Raw genomic sequence first — 27,280 nt, forward strand, 5'->3', positions numbered from 1 at the left:
GATTGCCATTTGAGGTTTTATGAACACACCCACAGGCACACCCACACACAGACAAGAACACACACACACACACACACACTGTTAGCTGCCTTTGGAAGTGATAAGACAGAATTGATGGTGGCTCCAGAAATAGCATCTCGGGCATCATCACCTCAACCAGTCGGGCCTTATGACGCACCCCCTCCCTCCCTCCCACCTCCTCTGCTTTTCTGCGTGCCTCCATCGCTTCCCCTTCTCATTTATCCTCGCTCTCCTTTTCACTCACGGTCTCCTTGTCTCGTGAGACGGTGACTCACAGTCCGTCTGACTGCATGAATCCCAATTTGAACAGCTGCAGGAATAAGAGAGCAACGAGGGCGACAGACACCCAATTAGATCACAGTTTGAAACATAGTTCTCCACCTATAGAAGACAGTTTATTGTGACTTATTGCAACTGTGTTTTTAGAAGAAAACCGTAAAAATGGGCTGTGAATAAAAAAAGAGGAAGCGGTTTTTATAGTCCTCCTGTATTTGCGGCCAGAACCTGTTTTAATCCTCACAGTGTTTTGCAGCTAATAAATGAGGAACAAAATTTTACCAAAAAGGGATTTTTATAGAATGTTAATAATTGTAGTGTCTGACCAACAATGTGTGTGAACAGAAGTTTTGTTCTCAGATTGATCACTCAATTTTCCTCTGAAAAGGTATAAAATTATCTAAAACATTCTCTCAGTTAATTACCCACTCACAGGAATGAACATGTTGCATCCCTCTGAGTGAGTTATAATCTCTTGTCAGTAACTTGGTCAGTGAATGTCACTTTGTGTGACCTTGGGGACACAAATTTCAAGTAGGGTCTAGAAACCTTTATATATATATATTAAAAAAAAAAATCCCTTCTCACCCTCCGCGGGTGGTCTTTTGTTTCATCCTCTGAGCTCGGGTCCTCTACCAGAGGCCTGGGAGCTTGAGGGTTCTGCGCAGTATCTTGGCTGTGCCTAGAACTGCACATTTCTGAACTGAGATGTCTGATGTTGTTCCTGGGATCTGTTGTAGCCACTGCTCCAGTTTGGGGGTGACTGCCCCTATAATTTTTATATATATATATTACCAGTAGGTCCTTAATTTTCTGAAAATTTTAAACATTAAAGTAGATTCATAAATTAGATCCATTCATTTCCCACGACTCTTGTTCAAGATCAGACCTACACTTAATTTAGAACCACCACATAAAGTAACCAGCATGCTTCTCCACTCTTGGAGGAAGATGGTTTACAAAGACAAAACCCCCACACTTGTATGGAGAGAACATGCAACATGCTCATAAAAAGGTCACTGAAAAGATTCAAACCCAAAAGCACCAAAACACTGTTCTGCTAGTAACTCCAAAAAAATTAACAAATAATAAAAAAAAGAAACTAGTGACATTACAGCTTGTCTAAAAAGTGTTGCCATCACACTGAGGCACAATAAAAAGCATCTGAGTAAAACTTTTCCCACAAAAAATCTTACTAAATCACAAACACACCAGATTGATTTGTAAAGTTTTATTTTCTCATAACAGATAAATACAAATAGACAAAAAATAAATATGTATTCCACATCCTGACTATGTCATAAGAGCTTATAATATGTAATATTAGAAGGTTTTCGAGTTGATGTGTTAATCAGTTAAGCACTCAGACACAAACAGGATATCAGACGTCCAGCTTTTTATGCGCAATACCAACATTCATCAGCTTGAGTTACTTTGAACTCAATCAAACTTATTGTACAAAATCCCCTTTAATTGCTAGCAAAGTTTTCACTGAGAACTTTTACTGAAACAAGAAAGCACCAGAAAAAACAGATTTTTTTTTAATCTAAAATGAGAATTTCTACCTAAAGCTTTAATCTGTATCATGTCACTGAGTGTCACTTAAAGATTTTCAGCTTTATAATATTTTTATAATGCAACGTTTACAAGATGTTCTAGCAAAGTCCCACTGTTATCCTCTAAAATCTCATTCTGCTAAAGTCAGTGTTTTTTTTTTTACTGTATTGCTTGTGTAAAAATAAATAAGTAAGCCATATTTTCTCTATCTTTACGAATCCTTCTCTTTTCTGCTTGTGTCCTCTTTATCAGCATCCACCTTCTCTGTGTTTACTGTGCCGTCGTCTCGGCTGTCTGAGTTCTTGTTCTCCGGCTCGGCTCGACTGTCCACCTCATCACTGTCTCCCCTCACCTCTCCATCCGCTTTGCTCTCTTCTTCTGCTGCTCTCTCTGGCTCTTTGGCAGCTTCCTCTTTTGTTTTTATCACATCTTCCTGCTGGTTGCTGTTGCTACTTTCGCCGTCGCCACTTTCTTTTTTCTCATCATCTGATTGAGTTTTCTTTGGGCTGTTGCTCTTTTCTGTCTCTTTCCGTTCCTCCCCCGACTCGACATCATTAACGTTGCCGCTGCTGCTTTCCTCCCTGTTACCGCTGTCTTCCTCTTGTTTGTCTTCATCTTTATTGCTATCCTGCTCTTTCTCAGCCTCGGTGGATGTATTGGGTTCATCCTCTTTCTCTTTATTGCCCTGGGTCTTATCACTGCTGCCGTTAGATTCCTGCTCCTCACTCTTAACCTCGTCCTTGCTCTCCTCTGTGACCTCCACTTTTACCTCTTTCTTAACATCCTGCTCATTTTCTGCTGTTGCTCCCCTTTCTTTTTCATCATTTCGCTCCTCAGCTTCCTTCGTCTCCTCTCCTTCTTTTGCCACATCTGTCTCTTGGTTTTCCTTTTTGTCCTCCTTGCTTGCAGAAATATCTTCCTCAGCGCAGATTTTAGAAGTTTCCACTTTCACTTCTGTCTTTTCGTCGTTCTCTGTTGTGGCCTTTAGTTCACCATCAGTGTCAGATTTCTGTAAAATATTAATACCAGCAAAAAAAAAAAAAAAACAAAGCACGAAATGATTGGACAGGTAGTATGAGCGTTTCCTTATCAACACTTGAGGCACCATAAAAAGAATATATGATATGAGCTCAAATCAGATTATTATTATATAGATGATTAATTATCACTCCAGCAGTCTGACATGTACGGTACTGTTTACCTCTTCAGCTTTCTGGTCTTGTGAAGGTTCACTATTTGTGTTTCCATCATCAGCCTTTGGTTCTGGGACATCTGGAAACAGAGTGTTCATTCAAATAAATGGTTGAGGTCGTTTTTTTTTTACAGAAATATGGGTGCTTCTTTAAAAGCAATATTAAAAATTCTCAGTTTCTGTGCTTGAGGACACTAATACCTTGAAACCTTACAACTTTGTCATTTTGCTTGTGGCCACTTATGGCTGAAAACTTTTCATTGAAGCCCACTTCATACAGGATGGTGACCCTGATATGTTCTTAGTGAACTACAACTACAGGACTAAGAACTACTGCAGCCACGAGATCTAATTTTATGGATGCTGCCGTGTTGTAGCTTTGGAACCAGCATCTGCGCAGTAGGGATACAGGCTCCACATCCCTGACACACAGCACCTTCATCACGTTCTACATGTACCCTGGCACAATTGTTTCGAATTATATGCGTTGAAGTAGTATCTCACTGGGCTATGACATTAAATTCTAAGCGTTTGTAACCAGTGAGCCATGCAAAAGTGTTTCAAACAGCCAGCCCTAGCTGTTTTCCGTCAATAAAAAAGCTCTCATGCAGGTGTTAAAATTGAGCTCTAGTACTCTTGAAAACGCCTGCTGCAAAACTGAGATGGGTCTGAAATGCCCACAAAGACTCTGAGACTATTTTGAGAGAAGATTTGTTGCACAGATATTTTTGAACAAGTTCAAAACAAAAACACTCTCTCCTCTCTGTGAATGTGAACTCCCTTGTGAATGTCGTTCACCAACGAGTTGCCAACAGTTGCAGCTCATTGAGATACTACCTTTAGAAGATCATGCCATGCTAGCCTGATGCTAACGCCACAGGTGTCACAAGTACTATGGCCTAGGCCAGCATGTCCAGTCTTGCTTTAAATCCCCAACAGCCGAGTAACAGCTGATGCATACAGACCCCACATCGTGAATTCAATGCCACCGTGCGTCCCTTTGCTCCACCCTGAAAGCCGATTTGCTGCCACAACAATAACAAACGTGTATTGAGGTGCCCTCTGCATTTAGATTTATGGAGGAAAGTTACATCGGTTTTCTTGTTCAGTCGAGTCACATCTTCATGTCCATTGGACTTAGACATCAAATCTTGCTGCATCGCTGTACTGCAAAAATAGGGAGTCAAAACTCTCTTTTCTGTTGCAGCAAATTTTCATCAATAGTCATTTCATGAAGTTAGGATGGAAATTAGCTAGATGTTTCAGCTGGTATCTAATTTATTGTTCCACAAAATAACTAGGATAACAAGTAGAAAAACAAATCAGAAGCTGGAAATTCTAAGGACTTATTTGTTGCTGAATGCAGAGTCAGTAAAGACAGCACACTTCTTGCTGTTGTAAGAAAAGATTTCTAAACAGTGTTTGAATATAGCTTATATAAGCTAGAAATCCTAAAATTAGCCTCTAAGTACAGAGGGATGGATCAACAGTGATGCTCAGTGTGTTCAAAGCTCATGATTTTCACAGGTCTGTCACTTCCAGTCAAACACTATGTCTTTTTTCCCATAATTTTGAGACAAGATTGCGCCTACAAAAGATCACAACTAGTTGTTTGTGGCCGAAGAAAGAAATCTAAAAGTGTCTGAGAATTAAGATGCCAGTTAAATGGGTTTCGTGTGGCGTGTGGAAATACAACCTTCCCTTGAAATGTGGAAATATAAGCTGTCAGGGTGGCCATTCTGTCCAATTTTATGTTTGCATAGTTGTACACTATTTTATAAAAGTGACTACTTTGGGAAGAGAAGGGCTGAGTAGAGTCTGAAAAATATTGTTTTGACAAAAGCAAGTATTATTACGAAATTCTGTCAACTTCTGCAAAGTAAAGGGTACAGTATATCCACTTTAAAATGAAATAAATAAATAATCAAATGAAAAACACAAAAGTTTATTTTTTAATTGTAATTATGCTGCTGTGTTCCTCTTGGAGCCAGTGCAACATGCAGTAAAGGTACGTGGAGTATTACAATGTAAATATAAGACATTTATTCTGCTACAAACAGATAAAATAAATAAATAAATATATAAATATAATAACTTCAGATAAAATAAAGGAATAAAAATAAGGTTAAATAAGGTTTTATTTTAAGGACGTGAACGCCTAAAATATCATTGCAGTTGTACTGTAGGAACATTTTAAACATCTCTTACATTGGTTTTGTTTCAGTGAAACTAATGCCTTTGTTGTTGTTTAAACACTGTCCTAATGTAGTTTGTATTCGCTCATTTAATTTCATCTAATCGTCCCTTTACAAACTCACTGTTCTGCTTTCCAAGACCAGGGAACTGAATTTCCCAAATCATAGTTAAACTAATTAATTCCAAAACCCATAAAATCTGTTGAATAAACGAGGGAGCATTTTCTTTCCTTTTTTTCCCCTACTATCCAGAATAATAATTGTTAAAATTGTTATGCCTTTAATTCTATAGCCTTTGGGCTTCAGAAAACACAGAACAAGACTGACACCTTGTGGTAAAAAAGGAAAACCAAAAACCGCTAAAGATCATCTTATGTAAGTAAACACCCTTCCTCAGACAATAAAGCTGCAGGAAACAGAGCCTGGAAACATTTATTCAGATATCCAGCTGCCACATTTGATTACTAACATTATTATCAGCTGTCATACTGATCACCACTGCAGGGATGTTTACTTCAGTGTTGGTTTACCTTAATAATGGCTGTTAGGTAACTGCAAATATTTATCGCCTGCCGCCGACTTTGTGTGTTTGCCCATGTCTGTGTGTCTTCATGTTCATATCAGCAAAATATCTCATGAACCACCAGACAAATTTTATTGTGACTTGCAGAAAGTAATCCCTGGATGTAAATCTATTGCTGAGTAACTTTTTGAGTCAATCCAATTTTATAATAAACTGACCAAAAACAGAAAGATGGCTGTAATTCAGTCAGTTTTACAAATATAATGCAAAAACTTTAGTGCAGTAGTACCTGGGAATCATTCACAACACATACTCCAAGTTCTACTCATCGTGCGAGTTTCAGCGTTAACTACTGGAATCAACCCTGTTTGTCTGTTAGCGAAATATCTCATGAACCACTAGGCAGATTTTAGTGAAACTTTCAGAAAATAATCACTGGATGAATCAACTTATGGAGCCAATCCTAGTCAGGCTGGTCTCCACAGCTAATAGACATTAGCAAACACAAAAATAACTCAGTTTTACAGATCTTGAAGTACAATTTGATGCAGCAGTAGCTGTGAGTCATTTGCAACACTTACTCTAAGTATGCACACTCACAGTATCACATGAGATTGCGCATAAAGGTGTTTTCAAGGTTCGACCAAAACGGCTAGAGCTCTGTCTCTTCTCACCGTTTTCCTGTAGGGCTTTAATTAATTATATTACTGCAAAAGGCACAGATGCAAATAAAAACCTAGGGGTCTGGTGACAGAGAAACCTAAAAACTAAACTAAAACTAGGCTCTTGTTTTTTTCCCCACTTGATTACTTTCTGTCATAGCACACCAACTCATCTGTGACACTGTCATCCCTGGTCTCCACGGTTCGATTTCATCCTGCGACTCAATAAATACCAAAGCAATGAGCTTCACAAGGCATATTTTGAATTGAAAAACGAACACACAGCTTTCCTTTTTTGCCACGTGAGCATGTGCATCAAAGGTTTTGAAGTAATAAGCACTAAACATCATAAGAGGAACTCAACTATACACTCTGATAAACAACATAATTATACACTTGTTTAAAAAACACTGAATGAGACTGAAGTTTCCAAACAGAAAGAAGCAGGGAAAAAAAAAAAGATGAGGGGGGAGAGGAAAAAACAGCATAATTAATGCTTTTAATATTAGTTTCCCTTTCTACACAAAGCAGTTAGGGAAGAAAAATGACTCGGGTAGAGATTAGAAGAGTTTATGGAGACATTTAATGCATTTAAAATGCAAAACTGATTGAAGTTTAGCCATGGTGGAAGATGAAACGCTATGGTAATAATAGTGGACCTCTTTAAGAATATTTTATGGAAATCACTAGCATTCATTAAGAGGGAGGGCCAAGCGGCGGAGGGTGAGCAGTGAGCAGAGGATGAGCTGCTACGACTCCAAGCATCCTAACGTGATTTGAGGATGAGGCACCGGCTCATAAAAAATGCTAAATCAGATTAAACACAATATTTTAAATATCCACTTCCTGCTCGTGATTAAATCCCATTTGCGTCCTGGCGCTGTGGCTGATTGGATCATTTTATGTATGAGTGTGAAAGTAAATGTATGTGACTTGGGAAAAAAAATATATAATCATGCAAACACATGCATGCATTCCTTTTTAACACAGCTGGCACCAAAACAGAACACACCCACATTTCAGGAAGAAAGCCACGTGTCATCCATCAGGATGAGCTAAAACGAGGATGGGGCTGTAAGTGGGTGTAATTACTGATATAAATGGCTCTCGCTGCCATTATTCTGAAAAATAAAGTTACAAACGATCGCTGCTACCCAAGAAATGTAATGAAACACTACTGGAGATGAAGTGATGGAATAAAAAAGTCATTTCTGACCTCTCAATATGGAATTTCTGTTAGTTTTCAGCCAGAAGCGCACTCATGTTCTGACTTTCCTCTGAAGGATTTTGGCTTAGATGAACTCTAAAACAGAAACATTAGTCAGCAAGTTAAATTACATCAAAGGCATCTGGACTTCTTTGTTTGGTTCTTGAAGACAGTTCCCTTCTCATCTGTGTTGCCCTCTAAAGAGAGAGAGACGAAGAGAGGTAGAGAAGCCCCTGTAACTTTGGGTCAATTTGACCTGAAGGCCCCAGGAGGGTTAAACAGACAGTTCAAAGGTTATGAAGTGTGGGTTCTATGAACAAATTATGAATGACTATCTTACTTGTTGTAGATAGTTTCTTTAACGTCCTCAATTTGGAGAAATTCTGACCAAATTGATGAGCTAACAGCTATTCTGAGCGAGGCCAAGGCCAAAAGAGGATTGCTGTCATTTTAAAACAACTCTAATAGGATTTTATTACAGTTAATGTGATTGTTTTTTTATAAACATTTATATCACTGTCAATTTGCAACTTTATCATGACAAAGATTATTGATGAGCTGATGATTATTCAAGCAAATGTTTAACTCTTGATAGCGAACCACAACTTCTAATGAACATGCTTGTACTCTCTGTCAGTGTATAATATGTTGATGGTCATCAGCTGATTCATATAAACTACATTACCCACAGGACATCAGTTGAAAACAGGAAGCCCTGCACTACTTCTAATTAGTTCAGATTTAAGGGATTAAGTGACCCATGCCCTTCTGGGTGGAGTTTACATGTTCTCCCTGTGCATATGTGAGTTTACTCCAGGTACTCCAGTTTCCTCCCACAGACCAAAAACATGCATGTTAGGTTCATTAGCAAGTCTTAAAATTGTCCCTAGGTGTGAGGGACAGCGTGAATGGTTGTTTGTCTTGTTTGTCTCTATGTGTCCCTGTGATGGACTTGCGACCTGTCCAGCGTGCCCCTTGCCTCTCACACAGTGACTGCTGGAGATAAGAAACCAGCTTCAGATTGATGGATGGATGGATGAATGACCCATGACTCATGAGGAAGAATAATTGATTAAAACTCCGTACTAGCACTTTTTTTTTTAACTTCAAGTACTGCGTTCTACTAAAAGTACAGGAAAAAGTGAGGCTGCACAGAAAGTGCTACAGCTAGCTGCAGCTGCTATTTATGCTTGCAAATAACCACAAAATTGTATGTGCTCATCCACCTTAGTGAAATGTGGCACAATACCTCCTGGGGGACTCATTCTCTTTGACTTGCTGCTTGTGTTATTAGAAAATATAAGACATTTGTTTTGCTTGGGCTATAATAAAGAAGAAAAAAAAAATCATCCAAATAGCTCCTTCCCTGCTTTATAAAAGTGCAAGTCCGTGGTGCATCAATTTGAAAGCTTTCATTTTCCTCCGAGCACGTAAAACAACTTCAGTCCAAGATTTATTATAATAAAGTCTTCCTGGTAATGATAATCTTCAACATTAAGGTTTGTCTCCATTACGTCTTTGAATAAATAACTACAGTGCTGCTTCTCTTTAGGGAATTTTTTCAATAGTTTAGTGTCATATCTACAGTAGTGTGCAGCCTTGTGTTCGAACAGCTCTGACATTAAATCAAAGGGAAGCGCTGCTTAACAACGCTGCAGTCAGACAGGCAGAGTAATATTTATAAAGGTCACGGCTTCAGCTCAATTTTTAAATAATTCATCGAGGCTGTTCGCTCCCTTTATTTTCTCAGTCGCCTTAAACCTTGCAGCTTAGTATCTTTATTATCTGAAGGTTTTTATCTGAATTGCTTTGGTCTAGAATGCTTCAACAGGAATTTATTTTACAATGGGACATGTTTATCTTAGCAGGAAGAAAGCGGATTGATAGAAAGTTCTAACGTGAAGCTGTTGAATATTTCCAAAGTTTGGTTTACAAACACTTTTCTACTGCTTTTATGTAGTGATTTAAAGCTGATTAAATTGTCCACCACAACAAATCAACCTTAGCAAACACAAAAATTGATATAAAAGTCAATTTTACAAATACTGAGCTACAAATTGGGGAAGTAGTAGCAGAGAATGATCCACATACTTATAATCTGAGCATTACCTGATCATATAAGATGTGTTTTTAACTCCTTTGGACAACTGGAATCAACCCTGTGTATTTGTTTTTAAGATATCTCATTAACCAGTGGTTGGATTTTATTGAAACTTAAAATTAATCGACTGATGTACATTTATAACTGATTAACTTCTGAAGTCAACTCAATTCAACATGGCCTTCACAGCCAACTGATAACACAAAAATGACTATACCTCAGCCAATTTTTCATATATTGAGCTAAAACTTGGTGTGGTAGTACCCGAGCATCGTCCCAAACATAAACCTTGAGCACAGCACATCTTTGCTTAAAACCTTGCTATTAACTGCTGGAGTCAAATTTGCTTGTTTGTTAGTAAAATATCTCATGAACCACTGGCCATGTTTCTGTGAAATTACTGGATGTACAGCTACAACTAATTAACTTTTGGAGTCAACTCAATTCAAAATGGCTATACCTCAGTGAAATTTCTACACAATGAGCTTAAATTTGGTGTGGTAGTAGCTGAAAGTCATTCACAACACATACTCCAAGCGCAGATAATAAAAGATATCACACGATTGCATGGGATTGTGAATAATGTAATTTTCAAGGTTTGCCAAAAATAGCAATGACTGTTATTTCTGAACATAAGAGGATTTCAGAAACACTAGCTAGAAAGGCAGCGGGTGAAATGCATTCTGCCAGGGAATGTGAGGCCTTTAATTATTCTATCAATTTATCTCTTCCAGTATCTCAGGCTGGTACAAAACTCACAGACACTGATAATTATGTAGCAGCTACTCAGATGGGCTCGACCGAAATTGTGCAAGGCCAACTGGATCAGAGGTGACAGACATATAGGGGGGGTGGGGGTGTCACTTAATACCTTTACCCTACACTTTACGTGTCACTGTCAGCACTGTTGTATGTCCCAACTGAAACACTTGTTAGCAGATTAATGTGACAGATTAGTACATCTGCCCCGCTCTTTAATCCAGTAATCCTGCATCAAAGCGTCATGAAGAAGAACCTTGTTTTTTCGGCTGGGGTGAAAGGGGGGAAAGAAAGAAGGACAGACAAGGATGTTGTCTGAAGTGTGACATTTGAACAAGTGTACAGAAGCACATTAAAAAAAACTTGTAAACACACACACACACAAACTCACATTTTTAGAACTTTACAGCTAAAAACATCATTTACGTCTTGTCGTCTTTTAGCCTTTCCTACTTAGTCTCGCTTTATTTTGACACACAGCCTCTTTGTGTAGTTGTCTGCTTTTTTTTGAAGCCTATTCCACCCTGACAGGCTTTATAGATACACATGCTAACAGGACTAATTCCCCACGAGGCAGAATCCCATTTTGTGACACCAGAGGAACAGGATTGATCTGGCTGAACTGATTCCGCATCCCACTTCACCCCACCACACATACACATGCGCATACACACACACACACACACACCGACAGACACAAACACAAATGCAGCATGCCTAATTTCTCTCGCATTCAACTTGCAAATAATAAAAAGAATGTTTTCATTTAGGTTTTTCTGAAGCTTCAAAAATAAGAAAAAAATAAATAAAACTGGAGTGGGAGTGAGCATTATTGTGCATCCTTCATGAAATTGAACGGCTGCACTCAAAGACGAAGCGCAAGCGACATGAAAGGGAAGCAACAGGCTTTTCAGAATGTGAGGTTTTGTGTAAACTGAATGCCCTCGAGGTTTTAGAGGAAGCCCTTACCGAGTTACCTTGGTTATCGGGAGCCACCATCTGATATTTGTTCAATGAAAGACACAATGAACTACATGAACCAAGACTATTCAGTAGTCCTCAAAACTCTTCAGGACATAGGGCTTGTGTGCAGCACAATAACACTCGAAGCAGACCAGAACTTTAAAGTTCTGCCTAAAAATCAATAAAGTGTAACTACAAATGAGGAAAAACATTGTCAGTAATGTGTATCAGCGTTCTCACCGTTTATAGCTCAGGTTTTTGATTCTTTTTATGAAAGAGAAAAAAATGAAATCACGCCAAGAAGTGCAATTACCTTGAAAATGTTACCTTAGTACTTAATGAAACAGAATAAGTATAATAAAAGTTGTTACCACGCACCTCTGGTTTTAATTACCATGAGTTCTCATTGATGCATGTAAAGAAAAGCTGATTATCAGCAGACCCCTGTCTCTGCCTCTCCTGCCTCCCCTCCTGTGCATACCTGTCTGTCAGTCCTTCTCTTCTTCAAGCACAAGGCTCTTTTGTTGATTTTCAGAGCTGCAATTTGGCCCCAGCAAGGGGCCACGGGCAAGTGAAAAAATTCTGCTTTGATGACTCTAAATGGAGAGATTATCCAAATGAAAGGCAATTATCCAAACCCCACCCATCACCTCTACCCTTCAATATCTCTCGATGCCCCTTTTTTTCTCTCGCTCCGCGCACCGTCTTCCATCAACTCAGGCTATTCATCAAATCCACAGTTCGATTCTACCTTTGTTTCTTTTCTTCCCCTTCTTCATCTTCATAATGTTCTCCTGCCTCCATCATCTCAATGCTCTTTTTTAACCCTCACTTTTATCTACCCCTCTTCACCTCTTCAGGTGCATCCTTTTCTTCCTTTTTTTTTCCTTCCTTTTTGTCTCTTTTCTCCTTTCTCGCTCATTGTGTTTTTACCTCTTATCTCTCGTCTTCTCAGGGGAGCCATTAACTGAATTGGTCACAGGGGCCCTTAAGGGAGAGAGCACTGATAAACATCCTACTTCTATTTAGAGGTTAGAAACCACTGCTAATTGCCTCGTTCCAAATTGAACATGAATGTGTTTTTCCAAACAAAAATGCTAACGCCAGCTAAATTGGACCAATAATTTATCTAACAGGAAGGGGCCTCTACAACAAGAGACAGACTTTTTGGGTAAGGTGATAGTTTAAATCTTTTAAAGCGGTGTTCTGTGAAAAAGGTTATGAACAATTAATAGTTTGGGTGGGGTTCATAGTCTGTTTTTACATGAACCACATCACAGATAGAAGATTTCCAAATGTCAAAAATTGATTGTGTTAGCATTAATCTGTATGGCCACTTTAAGAAAGTGGTTCTGTTTGTTCTAGTGGAGTTACAGGTACTTTCTGCAGTTAAGCATGTTGCTGTGTGTTTTCACATCTTTTTCATATTTATTTTGCTGAACCACAAAGAATTTGTTTCTTTACATAATAGTTGAAGTTATCATAACATGGCTTTTTTTATTAATGACTTTGCAACATTTGATATGTCCATAAATTTCCATAAACACGAGGTGACCACGTTATCGTTTCTTTGGCGTTTTTAATGTTAATTGCTAATTGTATTGTATGCTAATTGTAAATCAGCACCCAATGATTACTAGGGTTATTTGACATATGTTATTGTGCACTCTATATTAGGCAAGAAAATATATAAATCAGCGGTTATTTATGAAAAATAAGCCATAGACATTTCAATTTGTAAATGTGCATTTCTGTCTCCGTATTTCAGTTTCACAGTCTATTGAATAAACATCTTAAGTGTACTAGCTTGCTGTTGTTTATTCACAAACTTGACAATTAAGGTGCATCGAAATTTGTTTTATAATTGGATCCCAGACATCTGTAGATTCCCACCTCTAGTAAATAAATAGCTCTTTAGAGAACCTCAGCTTGGAACAATAGAGTTTAAGTCCAAACAAATTGAAAAGCTAACAATGAGTACAAATAGGGCCAAGAACAGAATGCCTCATTGCTATCTTAAAACAACTCCACTCTGATTTTTGAATTTCTATTTAATAAATTAATTTGTCCCATAAGTTAAATTACTTATTACTGATTCTTACTCATTTTATGTTATATATATATAAATACTGTATCTGTACATAGTTATGTTATATATTGAAAATATTTAAATAGCATTTTATAAAACTTTACATCACTGTCAGTTTCATATTAAACAGATATAGACATAGAATTTTATAGTTATTTGCAAGAGCAAATACAGGCAGCAGCAGCAGCAGCAGCCAGCTGGAGCACTCTCAGTCCATTCTGAGGTATTTTGTAATGTTTATGCTGGAAAAACATGTGATGCTTAACTGCTGGACATGAAAAGGTTTATTGAAAATATTTGCATGAAGTGCTATAAAATCTTTAAGATTGGTGTTAAAATGGTCATGCTCAGAATAACTATCAACTACTAACTTCATCATTTTGTTCACAATTTAATTCTCCGAACTAAAGCTGTTCAATGAGCTATCTATAGCAAGTAAGATAGAAAATGTTCACAATCTTTCCACAAAACCCCACTTCCAAAGATTTGAACTACATCTTCAAGTCTTTTTTTTAAAACAGATGTCTTTGTTATAGTGAGTTCAAATTCATTCTGTGACCTTTACTGCTTGAGTTGTCACACCTTCTCCCTCCTTGTTCTCGCTGTCACTCACCACCGTGTTCACTCTAATGAAGCAGAAAAGGTAGAAGCTTTACGATACGCCCAACAGCAAAAACTGGAGTTGAATTCTGTCTGGCAACCAGCAGTTGATAGACAGTAAATAATGGGTGTAGGCATACAAACGGTGACACACACACATACATTGACACACAAACCTGGCCACCTTGTCACAACAGAACAGAAGGTAAATCTCAAGTTACAGGGTCTGTCTCATTGTTTCTGGCATCGATATCATGCAAGTTCTGATCCCAAATCGTTTCAGTCTTTTAAACTCGTCTCCCTGTTCTTTTTCAAGAGCAGATAAAGCATATCATGACACTTGTATCACTAAGTTTTATATTTGTTCCATTGTTCCAGTGCATCAGAGATATGAAGCATGGTTTTCATGCTGCTTTATTTTCACAGAGTCTGCCAGCTGTTTGGCTGCATTCCTTTTGACACCAGAACCGAACGTGTTTACCTCAAGCCCAGTCAGGACAGGGCATCTCAAAGAAAAATTAACACCAAAACCATTACAAGTGCTGTTATGAAGGACCAAAAAAAGTGATATGAGGAGTTAAATATCCACACAAATTCAAACTATGACCTAGAAAAAGGTCACCCCAGTAAATATTATAGTGGTTCATGGGAACACTGTTTTATAAACCTTGGCATCACCGTCAGTTTTGGCCTTCACAATTACTTACCTAAAATTATGTTTTCGAAAGCTCAAATATTAGCAGCAACCACAAGCTGTAGCACATCTTTTGCAGCCTGGACTATCACAATACTTCTGAAGGAATAGCTGTCTAATGTGAGTCTGATCACAGTGTAAAAGTTTCAAAAATAGTATATGCATGAATTGATATGAAATTAGACTTGTTTTAAGATGGTGCTGAGGGAATAAATTATCATTAAAAGCACTATTTTTTTTTCTTAAGTAGTAAGAACATGGTAGAAACTGTGAAGACCTATTATCTCAGAAGTATAATCACTGAAAGAAAAAAAACATTGTGTGGTGAAGAACTAAAATAGATAACTGATGTTAACTTTGTGTTACTATAATCATTTTTTTTAAATTACTAGAATCCTAAAAAGTACACTAGAAATAATATATATTAAAGGAATGTATGATCACCTCAAGGCTGCATGTGGTTTCAGTGAAACTGTACTGGAAAAGTCTCAGTATGTCACAAATATATTAGTGTGCCTTGGAAGCTGAAGCAATTAGTTTTTGTTCCAATCAAATGTTTGAAAATTTAAAAAATAAAGAAGGCAGACATTTGCTGTAAAAACAAACAAACAAACAAAAAATTGTCACCAAAAATTAAAGGAGTTTGTTAGCAAATAAATGTGTTAGAGCAAATTGCCAATTGGGTCCAGACTCCTGTTTACTGGATTGACTCTGTCACTTGCATGCTGGCATTAAACCTTTACCGTAACAGTTGTTGTTTTGTCTATGTTCTGCAGCTGACATGAAGAAAATATAGAACCAAAAATAAATTTGCTAGCCTGATCAACAACCCAGTCATTTCAAACAGCAGCAGACATTTGGTCATGTTCCTACTCCAAGTTACCATTACCTCATCAAGTTGATAAAAAAAATTAACTCTATTTCTTAAAACTGAGATCATTCAAAGTCCTGTCTACAACATGTAAGATATAATTTGTTCATACCTTTGCCACAAAGTCTGACTTCATATAATCTTATATATCCCTATACTTTGTACAGAATTAATTTGGTATTGTTAAATGCATAATGCATAACTAACATCAAAGACATATAGTTTACTTTGAGAAAGGGAGTAAAAACAAAAAATCTCAACCTAGAGTTTTACAAAAAATGTTTTTCAGCACCATGGACAGAGACCAGCAAACAACCACAAAGAGACTGCAAACAAATAAGTAAACCATTGTATCCTGTTAACATGAAAACATTTGGAAGATATTTTAAAGGTCAAACAATAGGGAGTGCCAATCCCTAAATCATCTCATCTTACACCTGGTCTTATTCTCTAACATGTCTGGTAATTCAACTATGGGTCAATGTCATCCAATGTGACTACTGAGATAACACTGTGTTTGTAATACGATGAACCAAACAATTTGATACAGAGGATTTTGAGGATGTCATTATGGGATAAAAAAAAAGAAGAAATGCTCACACAGAAAGAGGAGGCGGGTGCACTAGACAGACACAAATGATCTGGAGTCGTCTCTTTTGATGCAAAATGCCAGCTCCCCTGAATCACAGGCACAAATCCTCAACGCTCCTTTGAGCTTTTGCTGTCAGCTCTCACCAAAAGAGCCAAGAAATAACATCTATCAGGCTCTACAAGGTGACGTAAAAAGTTTCAAACAGCAGCAATCACAATAAGATCACCTGCATTTTGAAATACATTTTTTTGTGTAATCTTTGTGTAATTTCAGTGTTTTAACACATTCAATGAAAACAGCTTTTGTGGAGCAACATAAGCTTTTAAATTTCATAAGAATGGAAGTCACCAGTGAGCTGACAAATAAAGAGTAATGCAGAGTTTTTAAAAGACAAATAACTCTATCATAAACCCAGAGGGTGATGTAATGCATTTCTTGTAATGATGGTCAAAGTCATGATGCCAAACCAACTTTCCATAATCCTGGTTTCATGTTTCGCAGAGCAACAGTGCCACTATGTGGGCATGAAAACATGCAGCAGCTTACATAAGATTTCACAGACTGTGCATTACATCATACCATGTGTAAAACAATAGTGCGACCTGTTAATAACAGAGTACAACAGAGAGTCACTACTGCATTTGCTGCTGGTTATACTTAAGTTAATTTCTATAAAAATATATTTAGTGTCGTGAAATGATTTAGAAATGCTTTATTTGAAGCGGTATGAGGACAAAAATACAATGGACTCAACTACTTGAAGCAGATCTTACAGCAATGTAATCCTGAGGTTTTTCTGCTCTAATTTTCAAATATTTTTTCACATCCTAAACCAATTTTGCTTTCAAACTGAATCTGATAGTCGTCTAAAAAATCACACCCATTACATCACCGTCAAGCCACTTATAAGAGTATCTGTGTATGTGTGTGCATTACCATTGTCTGATGTGCCGGCAGTGATGCTTTGTCCACTCTTCCTCGTCCTGAGGGAGAGGAGTCTGGCCTGAGAGATCTCCCTGACAGCGGAGGACAGATGTTCTTTGCTGCTGCTGCCGCTGCCACTGTGGTTTGGAGGAGAGTCTTTGGACCCTCTGTCTCCACTATCACTGGATCGAACTGGGGACTTACTCTACGGCAAGTGAGAGTCAAGTTATTTAGGAACTTGGCAAACTCAAAAACAGCAATAAATACATCTGTAGTGTGGTAACCCAGAAATAAGGCCATTTTTGTTCACGTTACATCTGATTATTTACATATCATGATCTAGAGTTTTGTCATGAATTAAAAACAGGAATCAAAACAAAAATTTTAAGATGTAGGGGGGCTTAGATGACAGAAAGTCCAATACTTTTCTATGTTAAATATAAGTTTGAACATTGCATTTTGTGTATTAGTTGGTTACTAACTCACTAAAATTCACAATAATTCTGCAGTACAAGTCTTTCCATGACTTCCAAAGTGATTGTTGTGCTGAAAATTGTCTTGTGGCCATAAAAGCTTAAACTACACTGACACAAAATGTGGTCCTCTTACATTTCCACTTTGTTTTGAGAATCTGTAGATCGGCGGTAATGAGTAGGCCTTCATTCTGTTAATAATACAGACAAACAAGACAGCATACAGTATTTATCCTACTGACATGAATATTTGAATATCACAACCATAAATCATTAACATGAATGAATCGCACCTAATATTAATATAAATGTTTTTATTTTCCTAAAACAAACAAACAAAAAAAACCTGGACATTAATCTAAATGAAATGTTGAAAAACTGAACTGATCAGTAGGAAAAAAAAAATCACTCACTTGCAAACACAAACCGGTCTACTTCAGACTCTCAAAATTCAGTGTATTAGCCTATGATAGCATTTTAGTTTTTGTGTTTTAGCATTTAATTTTTGTGTTAGAAATTAATAACAAAACAAATATCCTTGTACCTCTTTTTATTTTTTACCGGACAAAAGTCCTACAAATACATAAACATTACCAGAACTCTTTAATTCCCCTACAACAGAGTTCTGAAACTATCATTAAATTTACTTTGCTGCATGATCCAAAACAAGCAAGAAAAGAAAACTGGGATTCCATAATAATAGATGCATTCCTGTTAGATTATCCTTAATGTTGTAGATTTCAAACAATAAAATAAATTTCTAATAAACTGTATATTATCTGAATGCATCAAAATGTATTCTCAAAGTGGGTTTAACCTATTCTGTTCTACCTGCACAGAGGATAAAAAAATAAATATAATTAAAACTGCAGAAGTGTGACTAATAAAGTTTAAGTTTGAACTTTCCAACATGGAATATTAGTAGACTCTATGAAACACAAAGCTGTTACCCTTTGATTCTCCTTGTTCCTTTGAGCCTGGTGAAAAGAATGTCACTGTACGGAAGCTTCTTGAATCTCTCTCTTCCTGCAGCCACATAAAGCTGCCCACACTCCAGCTTGTTCCCATCGGTCACCTGGTGTCCTTCATAGCTGTACAGACTAAAGCACAAAAATAAGTCAAACCCCTCTTTCATCACCATTTTATTAACAAACACTGGAATATTGTTCAATGGTTTCCATACAGATACTGCAGGAACAAGAACATGCAATTCAGTTCTACTAAAAGAAATGTGTGCATTCAAATGTTGGGGAGCCTGATGGTAACAGATCTTACAGCAAATTGAAGTATTGTGTTAAGTCTGCAGCAACATCAAAAAGTTTTTCTTTGATACCAATGCAGTTTAATTGTGCATCCACTGCTGGTTTACCTTCGAACGCCTCCCAGGACCCTCAAACCCAACTTCTCTGTGATCAATTCTAGGATTTTGTCAAACTGTCCCATCATCCTTTGGTGGATCAGGAGTCTCACTGCAGGGTTCAAGGTATCACCATTCGCTACCACACTGTCCAAAAAAAAAGAAAAAAAGGCACATGTATTGTCAGAAAACATAGTCTCTTCCACAAGATCAAAATGGCAAAACCAGTGGATTTGAACTGCTGGTGTCACACTTTTAAAAAACTACTTCTAGATTGTTTTGAATTTTGTTGAACTCCTTTTCGTGTCACTTATTTACTTATTTTTGCTCTGTATACTAACCTAACACCCTGTGAGAGTGTATGTTCTTTGATCTGCTTCATCTCTGATCTGATGACCACTATTAGGAATCAGTACATCTGTCATTCCCTCCCTCAGTGCAAATGGTTCTTGGTTTCCTTTGTTCAGAGCCAGATTGTTGCATTTTCCTATTAAGTTTAGCATGTAAAGCAGCAAGACTTGTTTATTTGGTTCACTAAAGCCTACGTCTGTTCTTATCGCCAGCATTCTGCAGTAGGCGCTTCTTCCACCAACAGTTTATGACAGCCAGTATGCAACAGAGGTCAACTTACAATATTGTGCATGGCTCTCTTATGGGTTTCAGAAATCGAGCTGACACAGCAATTCTGTTTGGTGGCAGCGGTTTGGCCTGAAAAGATTACAAAAAGAAACCAAAAGGAAAAAAGATCAAAGAGTGAATGGAGCTTACAGTTGCCAAAAACCAACTTGACCCCCTATACACCAAGCGTAAGTACTAAATCCAAACATATCCTTTTTTTATGTTGTAACAAAGTCAAACTGCTGAAAGCTTGTTCCCAGATCACTGTGCCCCTTTGGGAGTTTGAAAGAACAGCCAGAGGCTCAAAATAACAGACCTGTGCAAGCTTTAGGGACGTATGCCTGGAGACTAGGGAAAACACTGATGGTGATATTGTCCAGTGGATAAGGACAACATTTAGGTTAATTTTAGATCTTAAAAAAAAACTGTCCATGCAGGACTGTCAGTGGGGAAAAACATGCACAGCACCCTAGAGTCAAAATTACATTACAACAACATATAGCATAATCCAATTGTTTAAAACAACAATATAATTATCTTAAAACTCCATTGTGTTTTAGAAAATCAATGTACAAAACACAAGCTAGATTGCATCAAAACATATACCAAGGTAACAAGAGAAGAAAGACTGAAATGGATATGCCTCTGATCTCTTTTAACACCAAAAAATGGCCCTTTTGTGAGCCTTTGAAAAGGGTGAACCCAGCAGGTCCCAAAGCCCCTTCTGTCTACAGTGACTCTGACTAAGATGGATCCTAGGGGAAAACCTAGATAAGAGAGAGGATACATCACAGTCTTCTGGGGTCTGTGAGCTCAACCAGGCAACTGAGGTGTGAGGCCTGCAACAGAAATTCGAAAACTCTTCTGCAAAATAAATCTTCATGGCACAACAATTAAATACATTCAGACTCACATGGCTGCTGAAATGACATGAAATCCTAAAATTTGCAAATTGTGAAAGAACACGGCAACACTTGGGACAGGCTAATACCAAGCCAGGAACAAAGAGGAACAAACAATGCAAGGCGTGGATGAGTGTGTAAGGAGCTATTGGATGTACAGACTTACTTTTTCATTATCATTTTATAGCACATAAAATGTTATTGTATAGTCATCAAAACTTCCTCTTAGTTTATTTTAATGTCTCTGCAGACTTGGTAGCAGTTAAACGCAGTAAGTACATTTCATGTGTTTCCATCCACAGTTGCAAAAATATCATCACCTTTTCACCTTCAGTGGCAAGCAATAATAAAAACTTAAATCAGAGAGTTCTTGTCAGTAGTTGACCAAGTCAGGCAGCTTAAGTGGGGCAATCGCAGAAATGCAAGGTTCTAGCAAACTATAGCAAACCTTTGGTGCTCTGAGAATCACAGCATCCAGCTCAATGCCATTGGCATACTTTTTGATAAATAAATAGATGATAAAAAAATAACACTCTTTAACATTAAAATGTTTGCTGCAGGAGACTCTAGAGTCCTCTTAACAGTGCAGAAAATAGTTTTTAAGGTCTGGTATATTAAAAATTAGTACACATTTTTGTACTTTTCTCAGAATAAAACCTCTTATGGGGAACATTTGCAGGTGCCTTTTGTATGAAATGAGAACCCTAAAGTGACTTACGAGCATGTGGACTACCTGACTTCTCTGACTGTGACTTTATAGCTGGTGATTAAAGATGCATTGAAAGGAGGGATGGTTATGATCCATAAATCAATAATGCATGGTCAATGAGACAACAACAAAGGTGGAATGCTTTGCCTTACACCTTGGTTAAAATACCCTTGTAAACTCCGTACAGCATGCTGACAAATCTCCATTTATCTCACATTCATTGAAAGATTTAAATGTGAAAACACTGAAAAGACACCAAGGGTGCCATAGTTAAAACCGTGACTCAAATACAACATGTAACAACATGTTTTGTTTAATTCTGGGTTTTTTTAACACAACAGTGGCCTCAAAACAGTTTCTACGTTTCAGTTTTAAGGCTCTAGAAATGTTACTAAGTGATGTATTATTGGATTTTTCAAAATAATAATAGAGTCTCAATGTAACAGGTACAGTTTTCTATTTTTAGTGTCAAACACCCAGATCTGTTTACCCTCCTGGCTGAAACATTAAAAGAAGGTTCCTGTTTCAAACCTACAATAAAGGTAGTATCTCACTGGGCTGTAACTGTTGGAGTCTATAGGGTGACACAAAATTCCAAGAAATTTGTGGGAAAATAGCCAATTTTCCATATCAGTCTCACTCAATGTTTGTGGGTGTTTGTGACCACGTGACCAGTGAGCTATGGAGCCGTATTTTGAGCAGCCAGTTTTTGAAATTTCAGACTGATTGTTGTGTGCACAGCTTGTAAATTTGTATTCTAGGCTGCGCAAATTATTTTGTTGCTCACCTCAACTCATATCATATGCACCTCAGCTTGTTTTGTACGTCCTTAGCAGCCCTCTCCATGCTTATGATTTATTCTACTGGATAATTTTTTTTCAATAATTATTATTGATCATTGGCGTAGTTTACATACCTGGACATTAGCCTTGGATGTTTTCTGGCAGAGGAGAGGTCCCATGCAGGTGTCAAACACAGCTCTAGAGCTTTTGAGATGGGTTAGAGATGCCCGTAACTAAACTGAGATAGGTTTGCGGTAAATTTGAGACACTGGCGATGACTCAGTGACTATTTTGAGAGAAAGTTTATCACACACATTTTTTGAACATGTTCAAAAAGAAATTGAGAACACCCATGAACTTTTTGAGATACTTGGGAGACTCCCGCAGAAAGGCTGTCCACCAACTAGCTGCCAATAGTCACAGCCAAGTGAGATACTACTTTAGAGAAAATTTCAAAAAGATACACACGTGTTGAAGCAAAGGACCGGGGGTAGTTGTGGTGTTTTTGTTCTGATGTTCTTTAGAGAGCCAAAGACATTTTGAGCTGACACTTTTTGTGTCATTTCAAAACAATTATTCGGTGAAGGATGTGTAGATTCACAGTTATGCTGCACAGCACAGTAACAACTGCTGTTCTAGATAATGTATAGAAGTGGGGTGCCTTCCACAGGAGCATAGCTCCTGCTCATTTTAAAACACAACTTTTGGTGAAAACAAACATTTGCAAACACCTCCCTCACCTGCAGTGGCAGAGCGTGCATCCTCCTCTTCTTTCTGGTGCCAATGTCTAGGTAACTAGAAAGACAGCATAGACAAAAAATAAATTAATAAAATAAGGTAGTCATATTACTTTTGTCTCTTTAAGAAAGATTATATTACTATTTTACATCAGTAGGTGATGGGACTTTGGATTCTGGGTTAGACAATAGGACTATAAAATTGAAAAGGAATGTTATAGGAATTTAAAATGTATTAATTTGAAATAAATTGGAATAAATAATGTCCTGAATTCCCATTGAACAATGTGAAAAGTTGTCATCCTTCACAAGATTTGGCCTACTTTCTACATATTTGTACTTACTGCCAGGAAAGTTTTAGCTTTGATGAATGATCAGAAGCTTTTTCAGTGGTTAAGATAACATTATTCTGGCATGTTTTTTTTAATCAAATGATTAGTAATAAACCTATATTCACCCAAAGATTGAGTTCGTTACTGCAGAAAATTATATTGTCATGATATTGCCATTATCATTTTAATATTTTGCTGATGAAGAAAACGTATGTATTGATGAATCAAACAGGTTGATTTTTAGAATATAGGTATTCCAAAACATGAACTAACAGTCTATTAGGTTGTTGAAAAAGTATTTTTGCACCTTGAGGAAAATTAGGCAACTTTTGTTGGAACAAAAGTTATAAATTATGTCATGATTTTATCTCAAATAGGAAATAAACAGCTAGGTGACAAATTAAACTTTTTTTTTTTCTTTTTATGGGGCGGCTGTGGGTAAGTGCAGTTGTGCCTCTGATGTACCCCATCGGTGTATGAATGGAATCTAATTTTGATTTGACTCTATGGAGTGATTTATTCAGATTAGCTCTGTAGGGCTGTACTAGAGTGATGTGTGGATTAGTAAATGATGGCACACACTGTGCTGTAAAGCATTCTGACTGGCTAGAAAGTCCATTTACCATCTATGCAGATTGCCATTATTACAATCCACTAGACGGGTAAGAAAATCACAAATTCAGAGGTAGGAACTAAAATTGCAACTGAGTCAGAACTGAGAGTAATAAACCTACAAGAAATCAAGACGAGATGTGCCATGAATGTCTCTGACCTATCAGGATGATGCCTATCGGCTGTGCAACACGAGGTGTAAAGATACAAGCACAGTCAACTACTTCATCATTAATACCTGGCTATACAAACCTCATCACCTTATCCCTAAATCCAGCTATTTTTAGGCCAGAGTGGATCATGATTCTTTTCTCACTGATCCCATTTGCATGGGTGACTCAGCACCTGGCGCAAAATTGATGAGTCACATAAAATGTAATACCATGACTCAGTGTACAGTTGTGATATGCACTGTAGGACTCACTGACTGTGCAATACAGTAAATGCATTTTAACTGATGTCTCAACTGTTGCCATTTAACAGCAGCTTACAGCCTTTAAACAGCCCACTGATGGGTGAGGTGCGTGTGTTTTTGACACTAATGGACCCCCATACAAATACAAGCTATGATCGCGTAAAGCAGGCGTGTAAGAGTGGACCCAGAAGGTGCCGATTCTTACTCTAGCTTCTTGAATCTCTCCTTGCCAGCAGCCACGTACTGCTCCCCGCTCTGCAGGCTCTCCAGCCCCTCCACCCTGTGGCCCCCGCGCGGGGTGTAGATGTTCCTCACGGCTCCGAACGGCGCCTGGATCCCGCCGGTCACCTCCCGCAGCAGCGTCTCGAAGTTGCACACCCTCTTCTCGTTGATCACTATCCGGCGAGCCTCGAAGTACGGGTCGCCGTTGCGGAACATGAAGACGTTCTTCACCACGGGCTGGGAGAGAAAGTTCGGCTTCTCCGAGCTCATCTTTTGCGCTTAAAAAAACAAACAAAGTACAAATAAAAATACAAGTCAGGCACGAGCGAGAAAGTTGGAATCAACTCAGAACAGGCAGATCACAGCTGGGCGTTCAGGCCATAATAATGTAATCAGAGATGATCCATCCCTGCCAAAAGGTTTAGGGTTTAGTGGAGGCGCGGCGGAGCAACAAAGTGCGCCTCGCAGGGATCCCGTGCGGCTTGGACAGAGAGGAGTAAACTGCATCAAAAAGTGCACGCAAAAAAACCCCCAAAGCGTCTGCAAACAGCTTGCTGGTCTCCCGTCCCGTGCAGCAGGAAGTGTGCAGGATCAACAGCTGATGCCCCACTCCCCTGCACTCACCGTGATGTCCCGGGAGGTCGTGTGTTTGGGACGTATCTATGGGAACAAAGGAGCTGATCTCTGCCCAAATCACCAGGTGGCCAATTATTGAGCAAAAATAAATAAATAAAAGATTTGCGCCGTTTAACAAAAGTCCCTGAAATGCACAATAATCAGCTGTTCGTAAAGAGGCGCGTGGTCGGAGCAAAGCGGGTGAGAGCTGAACAGCCGCAGCCACGTGAGGAATTAATTGGGCACCAGGGGATCAGATGGAAACCACGCAGCTGACATTCTGATGGGACAAAAAAAAAAAAAAGAAAAAAAAAAGATAACATGTTTGTTTGGAGAACACCATGTCCTTTATTAGTGTCAGATGGGACAGGAAGGCCATTACAAGCCTGGGGAGTACTAAAGCAGATCTTTAAGTGTGCAAACATTTAAATTGTAGATATGCTTTTGATTTCCCATTAGACCATGTTGTCAAACTTGAGATTATTTATTTGTTTGTTTGATTGCAGAACTTAGTTATGGTAAAGCCCATAGAGTTCATGGGAATTAGGACAACTGTCGTATGATCCTTAAAAACATTGAATTTTGAAATGTTTGGGGCATAAACTGTGCAATACCCAGAAACTACTGCAACTACTGTAGTGACTTAAATTACGCGTGTGTTGTGCACTGATTCATTCCAGTTTGAGAAAGAAAGAAAGGGTCTAACATGTGCTTCTCAGCTCATCACTTAATAACAAATGATCCAACTCACTAAATTAGTCTTTTCTGAGCAAATCGGTGGTGATCAGCTGGTTTGACTTGATGTTGCAGCTTCGTAGCAACATGTAAACTCCACACACAGGGCCCATTAGACATATGAACGGTTCTTTCTGTGAGGCAGCAACACTAACCACTTTATCACTGTGTATTGGTATTAATACAATATAAAGAAATTGCTTTTTCATAAATGTTAAATACCTCATTAATTATTACCATGATCAACTGGTAGTTCAATTACGCAGTGAATTATCACGCTTTTCTTCAAAGTTTGCTTGTCTTACGTAAATATTTATTGGTGTCTAAATTTAATCAAAATATACTTCATTTGTGAAGTGCGTTGCACTGAACTGTAGTTAATGATTTTTACCTATATGGGGCGTAACGCTTCAGATGAATTCCTTATATCTTTTTTCTTATATGATCAGGTGGGTTTGTTTAATCTTCATAACAATAATAAAGCTTTAAACACTGTAGAGCACTGTTTTAAGATAGTGAGACATAGCCTATACAAACCTGACAGGTTAATGTGTGATAATGTCCCCTGTAGATGAAATCATGTGTAGTACATTTATTTGTCCACTAGAGGGAAGTGTACACAAAGTAAAGTAAGTCATGCTAGACAGCAATATTTGTGCAACCAAAAATCTGCTTTCTTTAAAGATTTTCTCCCAGACTTGCCTGAAAGCAGTCTTGTTGAAATTGCTTACTATGTTCCATTAACATATAGGATTTACAGTTTTAAAACCAGTATCTTATCACTTATCAGTTGTTAGTATCGGCTGGTTGTTGATTGTGTCTCCTCTTTGACACAATGTTAAGACAAAGACAATATCCCACACAGAGCCGTGCGCCTCAAAATGACACATTTCCATTTTCTCCTACCTCTCCCTGTGTATATATTTTCAGCTTGAACATCAGTGGCAAGATGTGAAATTACACATAATTGCTGTTGTTTTACTGGGAGTGATAATGGCACCTTTTAAACCGTATCCTTCAAAGGCCAAAATTGCCCTGCAAAATTGCTGGAGGCTGAGACTCCACACCAAACAAGCGTTTGTCGCTGTGCGTTACTATTGTCAACAAGTGGAGGCAAGGTCATGTCAACAGCTTCGCATCGAGACCAACACTTAAAAATTTAAAGCAACTTCATATATGCACTGCTGCGAAGGTTCACGCTTTCTCAACTGCGAGATGCTGTCAGATGCTGTGAAGTCCATTTAATGAACAGTGTTTGTAAAGAAGAAAAAAATGTGGCAGAAAATTTCACTTATTGAGAGGTAAAAGAAGAAAAAAATGACAAAGGTGTCACCAAATTTATTCATAAATCTGAAATATTTCTGTTTTTTCCTGTCATAACAGGATGATGAGAATGGATATCTACATCAGCATGTTCACAGATCAGACTGTTGTGTCTTAAACAAAAATCACTTGTTGCATCCTGAGAAAACCAGTGTGCAAACTTTGAACTAAACAGTCAACAGGAAGGTTGCTCACACACACCAACAAGACAGACATCGATAC

General features: G+C 38.0%; 1 protein-coding gene across 1 annotated transcript; it reads right to left on the reverse strand.

Annotated features, from left to right (window-relative positions):
- Positions 1-1,982: 1,982 nt before the first annotated feature.
- LOC108232225 (doublecortin domain-containing protein 2) lies at positions 1,983-25,270 on the reverse strand. Its single transcript, XM_037980104.1, has 9 exons — positions 24,369-25,270; positions 22,808-22,862; positions 19,688-19,764; positions 19,069-19,203; positions 18,650-18,799; positions 17,836-17,890; positions 17,239-17,431; positions 3,056-3,126; positions 1,983-2,863 (listed from the first exon to the last, which is right to left on the reverse strand). Exons 1-9 carry the CDS (start codon positions 24,653-24,655, stop codon positions 2,066-2,068), a joined length of 1,821 nt encoding a protein of 606 aa, XP_037836032.1. The 5' UTR covers positions 24,656-25,270; the 3' UTR covers positions 1,983-2,065.
- Positions 25,271-27,280: the final 2,010 nt, after the last annotated feature.

This window comes from Kryptolebias marmoratus, linkage group LG16 (assembly GCF_001649575.2).
Source record: "Kryptolebias marmoratus isolate JLee-2015 linkage group LG16, ASM164957v2, whole genome shotgun sequence".
In the NCBI taxonomy this organism is placed as follows: domain Eukaryota; kingdom Metazoa; phylum Chordata; class Actinopteri; order Cyprinodontiformes; family Rivulidae; genus Kryptolebias; species Kryptolebias marmoratus.

Excerpts from the sequence above, each read along its gene's own strand:
- LOC108232225 (XM_037980104.1), bottom strand. The coding sequence starts at position 24,655 with ATGAGCTCGGAGAAGCCGAACTTTCTCTCCCAGCCCGTGGTGAAGAAC. Across the intron at positions 19,204-19,687 it reads AGAGAGCCATGCACAATATT|TGTGGTAGCGAATGGTGATA; the intron begins GTAAGTTGACCT and ends TTTTTTGGACAG. Across the intron at positions 2,864-3,055 it reads AAGACCAGAAAGCTGAAGAG|AAATCTGACACTGATGGTGA; the intron begins GTAAACAGTACC and ends AATATTTTACAG.